At 37.3% G+C, this 9,020-nt stretch overlaps 3 protein-coding genes across 4 annotated transcripts; 1 reads left to right on the top strand and 2 right to left on the bottom strand.

The window, feature by feature from the left end:
- Positions 1-752: 752 nt before the first annotated feature.
- Positions 753-3,400, bottom strand: LOC131690590 (uncharacterized). The gene is made up of 3 exons (XM_058976486.1): positions 3,139-3,400; positions 2,624-3,073; positions 753-2,318 (listed from the first exon to the last, which is right to left on the bottom strand). Exons 1-3 carry the CDS (start codon positions 3,139-3,141, stop codon positions 1,236-1,238), a joined length of 1,536 nt encoding a protein of 511 aa, XP_058832469.1. The 5' UTR covers positions 3,142-3,400; the 3' UTR covers positions 753-1,235.
- A 3,130-nt stretch (positions 3,401-6,530) lies between these two features.
- Positions 6,531-7,177, top strand: LOC131691541 (M-phase phosphoprotein 6-like). The gene is made up of 2 exons (XM_058978045.1): positions 6,531-6,719; positions 6,775-7,177. The coding sequence occupies exons 1-2, from the start codon at positions 6,610-6,612 to the stop codon at positions 7,127-7,129; spliced, it is 465 nt and encodes a 154-aa protein (XP_058834028.1). The 5' UTR covers positions 6,531-6,609; the 3' UTR covers positions 7,130-7,177.
- A 26-nt stretch (positions 7,178-7,203) lies between these two features.
- On the bottom strand, positions 7,204-8,323 carry LOC131691540 (ubiquinone biosynthesis O-methyltransferase, mitochondrial-like). 2 transcript variants are annotated; one of them, XM_058978044.1, is made up of 3 exons: positions 8,251-8,323; positions 8,075-8,186; positions 7,204-8,017 (listed from the first exon to the last, which is right to left on the bottom strand). In XM_058978044.1, exons 2-3 carry the CDS (start codon positions 8,125-8,127, stop codon positions 7,204-7,206), a joined length of 867 nt encoding a protein of 288 aa, XP_058834027.1. In that variant the 5' UTR covers positions 8,128-8,186; positions 8,251-8,323. The 2 variants fall into 2 exon arrangements, with proteins under 2 accessions (XP_058834027.1, XP_058834025.1); XM_058978042.1 differs by having other exon boundaries at positions 8,075-8,255.
- Positions 8,324-9,020: the final 697 nt, after the last annotated feature.

The raw sequence follows: 9,020 nt of genomic DNA, 5'->3' as shown, positions 1-9,020 counted from the left end.
TAATCAATTATAAAAAACGTATTGACCATATCACCACTATTCTCAACAGTGCAATGCAGAAAAAATCATTGGGCGACCAGGATTTATCATCCAAATTTGTGGCAGACACATGTACTCAAACGACGTCATCGCTAATTGGAGAATCAGATAAAACCAGCAAAGACGCTATCAAGTTGCAGCAACAGATAAAAAATCTCGAAAAAGTAATCGTTAATTTAAAACTGGATATAAATATTAGTAGAGAAGCAACACGGTTCAGTATTTCATCTTTTCTCAATGACGACAAAAAATGTAAATATTTTACAGGACTTAGCAGTGGTAAAACCTTGAAACATTTGTTCGGAATTTTGTCTAAAGATATACCGTGTCTTCAAGGAATTAGCAAGGAAGCAATATTTATACTTACATTACGAAAATTAAGATTGAACGAACCATTCGCAACACTGAGCTATATTTACAATATGAGCCCATCAACCATAAGTAGCTACATTTATGAAACGTTACACAGTATTTATCCATTTATGAATGGGTTGATTAGATTTCCAGAGAGAGCCGTTCTAAAAAGGCATATGCCAAAAAGCTTCAAAGCAAAATATGAAGATAAGGTAACGATAATTATAGATTGCTTTGAAGTGAATATGGAATGTCCAAATACTAAGCAAATGAAGGCTAAGGCTAATGTCTTTTCTAACTATAAAAAACACAATACGATTAAAGTTCTCATAGGCATTAGCTGCTCGGGATGCATCATTTTCATGTCAGAAGCTTTTGGTGGTAGAATTTCGGATAAAGAAATAATTAAGCAATCAGGGTTTTTGAATTTCTTGCAAGATGGAGATTTTATCATGGCGGATCGTGGATTTTTGATAGAAGATCTGTTAAGTCCTATCAACGCATCTGTGTCCTATCCAGCATTTAAAAGGAAAAATAGGCAGCTTGAACCACTTGATGCTATTGCGTCTAAAGAACTTTCATCATTACGCATCCATGTAGAAAGAATAATAGGAGTACTGCGCCAAAAATTCTTAATTCTAACTGATACAATTCCAATTTCACTACTTGAGCGATGGAATAACAACACACTAGCTTTAGATCAAATAATAACTATAACATCTGCTCTAGTTAATTTATGTCCGTCTGTTGTACCACAATAAAGCAAAATTTATAATATTGATAATACATATAAAAAAAACTCAAACATATTCTTTTCGTTATGGTTTATTGTCATAATTATTCTATTTACGATCTGTAAACGTTTTAGCTAACAACTCCAAAAGTATTACATTTTTGAAAAACAATATTGCACGATCTCTACAATATGTCCAATAAGTTTCATTTCGCTTTACTTGAAATAAAAGTGTATCCTTAGGGGACCATATATAAAAATATCCGAATGTCGCTTTACAAATATGAACCTGCATCAATGTCTGGTAGTAATATTTATGCCTTGTGTTCATAACAATGTTTCCATGTTCGTCCACGTCAACATAACGGTCTTTTAATTTGAGCAAAACATCCCGAAGATTATCAGCATCTTTGGAAGAATAAGGGCATTTAACCTCAACCGTAATTATGCCATGGCATCGACAATGCAAAATTGCATCAGGTGATGCTCCCAAGCAAGGATTCTCTTGTGAGAGATGCAGTCCAGATTTTAAAAGTTTCAAGTCCGTATGGCTTCCCTCTACTGCCTGAAATAAAGCACTTACTGCTTGAAACTCATACTTTCTACCATACTGAATTGCTGGTGACGAAAAAGAAATGTGGTTCGGGTAACAAATTTGCTTCACAACTGATAATGAAGGATTATTAAAGGTTGTATGACAAACATCCTTCAAAACAGAGGCAGTAATTCGACCACATCTTAGCTTCATCCACAACTGCGATTCGTTTTGGAGAGATGTACTGACTTCTATTTCATGGATGATGTGAGGGTCATTATCCATATTTTGATAAATATTTTGGGATAGTTTCAGTAATTCATCGCACGGTTTCTGACGGTGGGATGGATTATATAGCTTCGTTAAATCGAACGTTTGAAACTTTTCGTCCAATACCTTCTCTTCGTTGCAAGTTTTACATAGAAAACTACAATTTGATTCACCACAAAAAACAGACGTAGCCGCACAGTTTATACCATCTTCTTGCATTGACTGTAGAAGCTCCACATAGCGAGGATCATTTTTCGAAACTGACTCGACCGATGGATAAAATTTTTCAACTCTTTTGCCGAAATTGATATCCCGAATTTTTTTGTATAGCTCTTGATTTATTGATGGCGGCTTCTTCCAATACGCCGGAAGATCGGTGACGGAAAGCTGAAAAAAATAAACATTAGCAATATGCTTGAAACATCACCGCCTAAAAATGAATGAAAAAAATCTTGTTCGAAAGCCTCCATAAACAAGCAGGGTTTCTATTACACTTGGCCCCTCCTAAAAGGCAAAATATGCATCGGCCTGAACCGGTATCACTAACAATAATTTTTTTTCTGCTCTAAAATTATTGCTTCCATATTATCTAGTATATTTATATTCTAAACTAGGCGTGATCGCCCTTGTTATAAAGTGCAGAGTAAACAAATTTCAAAGCAAACTTGCAAACGCATCTTTACTTCACGTACCTTTTGTTCTAAAACTGCGACTCTAATACCATCTAAGGCAAATAACGTTGCTCCAACGTGGCTGCAAGACTCGAGAATTCCTATAGCGCATGTACAATGTGCGGCCAATATCGTCCCGTTTTCCTCAACGACTATCCACGGGCATAGTGGAGGGTCATTCAACGAAAATGAGTGATGTACTGTTCCGTGGATAATGAAGACATTCTGAATTTTCTTCCCAGCCACTTTTTTCACCCAACCATTTTTGAAGTACAAAATAGCCTCCATTCCTTTTGTAGAATCCTTTGCATGCCCGGTGAACGGATTCGGATCCAGTACCATGAACTGGTAGATTTGCGCAAACGTCACGTTGAGCGGAACATCAGTTACTGATGTTTTAATTTTCAAAGGATCAAATCCCTTACACATGGCAATCTTTTCTGCGTATCTTTTCTGCGCCTCTGCGGAATCCTAAAAAACCCGGATATTTCACTTTTGAAACGAAGATGTGAAAAAATAGTTTCTGAAACACTTACCATTTTCAATCATTAAATCGCTGCCGGGTTTCCGCCACCACCGAGTTTCCGCTTGTTTCCGTTTCCGCTAAGGTAACCTGTTTCCGCCGAGGTACCCTGTTTAACCCAAAAGAAATAATGGAGTTCGAAACAACTGCATAGAAAAACTGAAAGTTGGACGAGTTTGAAACGATTCGTAAACAGGAAAAAAAGTTTGTTTTGACGTTTCATCACTTTTCTTGATTTGCCGTTATCACGCACACACTTTTGCTGTCCACACATACTTGAGTACCTCGGCACTAACACATCTACACGTGGATTAGACTATACCCTTTTGGCCTATAGGCATTCATCATGAAAACACAATCCGATTGTACAAATGAATAGTTCGCGTACGAACTGACATCACCAAAAGAAACACCAGATTGTTCACCCAATCAACTATATTATATAATAGCTATAATAACCTTGAATAAGATTCAACGGGGGAAGTGTAACTATCAATACAGTCGATAGCACTCCAAATGGTAATTGCCAAATAAGCCCTACATCATCCAACATAAACGACCGGATTTGAAGTATTGTCATAACGAATGATTCTGCTTTAGTTAAAAGTATCACAAATCGGCGCGGCGCTTGGTTCAGATTAGTAACGCAGTCTACTAATGAAAGAGAAAGTACTCGCTGCGAACCCTGTAGTGAAACACGCACGGAAAACTTGCATTACCTAGCGGTAGGTAATCTGAAATCTGTGCATTCTTCTTTCTCCGACGAAATACGAAAGAGGCTCCAATTTTACCCAAAAATAATGATGATATTCCCCAAAGCCGTGTAAACTTCATCTAATTAATTTTGGATTAAATAATCATTTCCTTTCCCTTGTTTTCCAGCAGCGAAATAAGGAAAGCAGAATAAAATTACTTACTACGAGTGTGCGGTTCATGCCAATATTAAACCCTTGTCATTACCAATTAAAAATAGGAAAATCCATTTAGATGTTCAACCATTGACTACACAGCGGAGATGGATACCCTGGTGTAAGTTTTGGAGCTCATTAAGAACAGCCGTATCCATATATTGATAATCCGCGGTTATTAGTTTAGGTGTTTAGAAAACAATCACCGTTTAATTTTTGTCCGAAATTTTGGTTGAAAGATTCATTAGTTTCCGATTCTTCTCGCGCATATACACGATCTGAACCTATTCTGCAAGTAATACCTCTGCCAGATTGCGAGCATGCTAGGGCCAAGTTGCAGACTGCAAAGGACTTTCGAATTTAGGCTTCCAATCACATCCCAGCATGCGATCAGCTTCGTTAACCACCTTATAAAAGAATCGATGTAAAGATTTGTAAACTTCAAAGCACTCACTCCATAACTTCCACCACTAAGTTTTATTATACAAACGAATTCAATATAGAAAATATTGTTGAAAACTGTAAAAAACGTATAACTTGTTGGGAAGATTACGTTTATCGTATTGGATAGTTTATATGCTATCCTGACTCATTTAATCAAAATTATACAGCACCATACCACAACTCCAACCTACATTGTAATTTCAAGCCAAACCATTTTTATATACTACTTTATAATCCGTCGGAAGCGCTATAGTTCTATTTTATTTTAATATATTATAGGCAAACTATATCCCTTATCTGCACAACAAATCTTATCTTCATTGTACCTTTCCTACGACATAACGAAAAAAAAAAAATTATCGTGATGTTATAAATAGACCATAACATATATAGTCACCATAGCACATAAGGTTTTTATATAATATGGATGATTCCAGTTATAATTTTTATTTATGCGGGCACCTATCCAAAACTGTGTAGCACATGTGTATGTCAAAAAATGGGTAGATTTTTACCAAGTTTTATGTAATGGAACGAACTAAAAATGAGTTCAATCATTCCCATTTATGAGTACTTTCAGAATGGTGAATATAACTTATTTATTCGGAACATAAAAAATTGAAAAACGCTTGCTCGTAAATTTATTGTATCGCCACTCCCGCTACCATAAAGAACTTGAAGTTACTTTCTCAAACTTTTTTTTAATTACTTTATCCGCCCCTTGCCGTTAACAGAATTAAACAAGCCGCCTCCCAACTTAACCTTGTGTCATTCCAGGTTCCCGAGACGTCTCCGGAATCGACGCCGTCCAACATCGTTTGAAGTAAGTCGCAATGATATATTCTAATGTAAAATAGATATATTACAAAATAACATTTTCATTAATGTTGTCAATTCGTACCTAAAGATTCCTTTTTGCAGCAATGTTGCTGATGGTACATGGCTTTGATAGTATCACCTATGAAGCGCCTTGTTCTATTATTCACTCCGACTAGCAGCTTCTTCGGTTTTCAGTAAGTTTTCTCATTTTCAAATTATGCTTTCCTATGTTACGGTAAATCTCCATTCTCCAAACTGTTAAGTGTTTTTAAACCATTTATAAGTAGCCACTTTTCTTGTGGAATAATAGTTTCTGGATAGACAAAATTTTATCCACTTTCTTATTCAAAAAAATACTCAATTTGTAACAGCTGAAATTGAACCGATAATTGGATAATTCCGGTACTCATAAATGAGTATTTATTTTAAATATAAAGAACAGACATCCATGGTCGAACAAATATTTAATAAAATTTGTGTAAATCCACTCAGAAGTCCGAACCGGTTCCGGAATGGTTTCCCTCTAAGAACGGTTGGTTTCAAAATCGTCCAATGAAGAACGTTCGTTGGACCAATTTGGACATCGTCCAAATAACCGTTCAACGAACGTCCATCATTGGACCCGTGTTGAACGATTTTGAAACAATTTTTTGGACTTCTCAGTGGGTTGAATCGTTCGAATGGGTAAAGCACAGAGAACAGACGTCCATATTCATAATTCAACTCATGTAAAAATTCCTAACGGTTTCGAAGGTAGAGGGTACTGACTTCATTCAGGAATCCGAATCAAATTCCGAATGGTTTGGTCGCAGGTAGCTGGCATCCCTATCTCTACATACAGAGTTTGACAATAGGCAACATCGTTTTTCCACCGATTGATGGGGGTCAGTTTGACAACGTCAAAATCGCTTAAAGCGTCATCAACAAACAATAGTAGCAGTAAACAAAAGAAAACAATGAACACTTTAACTGATTTGATGTAAACTAACGTGCTCCTCGTTCATATTAAAAATTAATTTCGTTCATGTTGTTACAAGCAAAGTTCTTATGGTGGCTACGAAAATATGACGACACGTCACCCTCTTGTTTGGTCGGGTTGTGTCATTGAAGCAGGATTATACTAACTAGAGCCAGCCTGAGTTCCGGTTAATTTTCAGCTGAACTTTACTGGGTGATATTGATTGCCTAAAATTTGGCATCCCTGGTACTATTGACGTTAATAACATAACATAATTCCAACATTGTTTTTGTTTACTTTCTTCCGTATCTCACAGAAGCACATCGTAATTAAATCGAATTAATTAATATTCAAAATGAGTTCGAAAATGGCCAAAGTAAAGCTGTCGAAAGGCATTCTGGAAATGAAATTTATGTCCCGAACCAGAGAAAAGATCGAAAAGGAAAAGGATGATGCTGAAGGAAGGTAGCTGTGTTCATTATATATTATAAGATTCCATTCTCAGAGCTTGTCTTTGTAGGGCGCTATATTCCAATGAAATCACCGATAAAATGTTACACGGTTCCTCCAAATTCATCATCGAGACAAGCTACGTTCCGTGCGAGGACCTAATCGAAGGACGCGTGAGCTACGGTGGAATGAATCCTGAAATCGAACGCATTATTGAGTTGGAAAGGAATAAGGATCTTGCCGCACTAGTAGAGAAAGAGCGTGCTGAGGCAGCCAAACGACAGAAAATGCGCCTAGACGTACCCGACGAAGAAATGGCTGAATTCTATACCAGTGTTGTGAAAACGGTCAAAAGGAAGTTTGATAAACGGCAAAGCGTTCTGCCTTTGAATATTAAGCGAATGGAACGTCCAAAAGATGAATAGATAAACGTAATGTCCAGCAATAAAAAAATCTTTTTTTAAGTTAATACATACGAATAATTTATTCTAAGCAGCGGTTAGGAATCGTCCATTAGTTTAACCGCTTGTAGCGCATAATTTATTTCCGTGCTTTCAGTCCAACACCAACTGTTTCTCCAAAACTCGAAACACATTCCATGGACTAAAATAGTACTACAGTTGTATGTTTTCAAAACACGTTGCAAGTCCAACGGAGAAATAAATTTATCCCAGTCATGAGTATTCTTTGGGACAAGATCCAGAATATATTCTGCAGCAACAATTCCGCCCAACCAAGAAGCGGTCGTTTTATTTAGTGTAGTGATAAATATCGATCCGCCTGGTTTGAGTGCCAGCAAGCAATGCTCGAGAAACATTATTTTATTGCTCACGTGCTCCAATACTTCTGAAGCAACGATGGCATCATACTTCTCTACATTTTTCTTGGAGTGCTCTTCCACTGTTTCCACTTCATAATGAATTTTGCTGGCAATGTTTTGGTCCAGTAACTGAGCATGATCTTTCGCCACCTGAATAAGCTTTTCTCCCGGATCAATACCGCACACATCGGCCCGGATTCGTGCTAACGCTTCTGTAAGAATCCCTCCTCCGCAACCAACTTCTAGTATGTTAATCCCGGATAGGACCTGAGGCGTACGGATCTGCTCTTTTGGGATAAGGCCAGTTGAAATGAGTCCATCCCGAATAAGTGGCACTCGCAGTGCATTCATTGAGTGGAGTCCCTTCAGAGGTCCGGTTGGATCCCACCAGTCTGAGGCCATCTTCGCTAGAGTATCCACTTCATACTGGTCTACATTGCTGGGAGGATTAGTTTTTATTGGGGCTATTTGGGATAAGGATCTGATAGACGGCCTAAAATGTTCATACAAATTTTATAATTTAAATAAAATCTACTTTTATGCCACATACCGTATATTGATAACCAACCGGTATAGCACCCGGAAGCGCATCGAGGATAACATTTTTGTGGATAAAGTTGATTTGAAGGAATTCAATCTATAGATTCCTATAGGATGACTTACTAGAAATGTTAAAAAAATCTAGAAAATCTGTTCACAACTAAAATTTGTGTAGGTATACAAAACCTATCAAAATATACAAAAAATTTGTTTTGACAATGCGAAATATCAGCTGTTTATTTTTTTCCAGAAACTACAAACCCACAAATAACTCTGTTTGGTTACCGCCATAATTCGCTTCGGTCAAACGGGCGGGAAAAAACGAGCAGGAAAAAAATATATATTCAACTGCCGCGCCATCTACATGTGAATGTTGAAAATAAAAAGTGTGAAGTCCGCAGGAAAAAATGAAAAGCTTGAAAAAAAATAAAAAAATTCCCGCCGAGTTCGTGAAGTGAGCCGGAAAAAAACAACAAGGTGGAGACTTATTGGTTAGTGGGCGGAGCATAAAAACAAAAACAATATTTTTTCCCGCTAGGTTCGTGAAGTGAGCCGGAAAAAACAACAAGGTGGAGACTTATTGGTTAGTGGGCGGAGCATAAAAACAAAAACAATATTTTTTCCCGCTAGGTTCGTGAAGTAAGCGGGTAAAATGACAGAGTGGATTGTGAGCTGAGCAAACATTAAAAAAATATCCCCCCCCACGGTTCGTGAAGTGAGCTGGAACAAAAAGACAAAACTGGATCAACTTGTGGTGGATGGATCAAATAAATTGTTATATTTGCAGGAAAAACAGGATGAATTTTATGATGGGATCCTCACTGCAAAACGAGTAAACGATTATGTTGAACATGCAGCGTTGCTAAGTCGCTTATTTCGTTACATGTGCCATGCCACACTCATTCCTGAATGATTCTGGGCGACTTCAGAGGCGTCTGTGTACAACAGTTTTTACG

The sequence above is a fragment of the Topomyia yanbarensis genome, chromosome 3, assembly GCF_030247195.1.
Source record: "Topomyia yanbarensis strain Yona2022 chromosome 3, ASM3024719v1, whole genome shotgun sequence".
NCBI lineage: Eukaryota > Metazoa > Arthropoda > Insecta > Diptera > Culicidae > Topomyia > Topomyia yanbarensis.
The sequence above is the reverse complement of the archived record's forward strand: the minus strand, read 5'-3'. Positions and strand labels throughout refer to the sequence as shown.

Coding starts and splice junctions, on each gene's coding strand:
- LOC131691541 (XM_058978045.1), top strand. CDS start 6,610: ATGAGTTCGAAAATGGCCAAAGTAAAGCTGTCGAAAGGCATTCTGGAA. Junction 6,720..6,774: donor AAGGATGATGCTGAAGGAAG/GTAGCTGTGTTC, acceptor TTGTCTTTGTAG/GGCGCTATATTCCAATGAAA.
- LOC131691540 (XM_058978044.1), bottom strand. CDS start 8,127: ATGTTATCCTCGATGCGCTTCCGGGTGCTATACCGGTTGGTTATCAAT. Junction 8,018..8,074: donor CGGTTGGTTATCAATATACG/GTATGTGGCATA, acceptor TGAACATTTTAG/GCCGTCTATCAGATCCTTAT.
- LOC131690590 (XM_058976486.1), bottom strand. Junction 2,319..2,623: donor TCGCAGTTTTAGAACAAAAG/GTACGTGAAGTA, acceptor TATTTTTTTCAG/CTTTCCGTCACCGATCTTCC.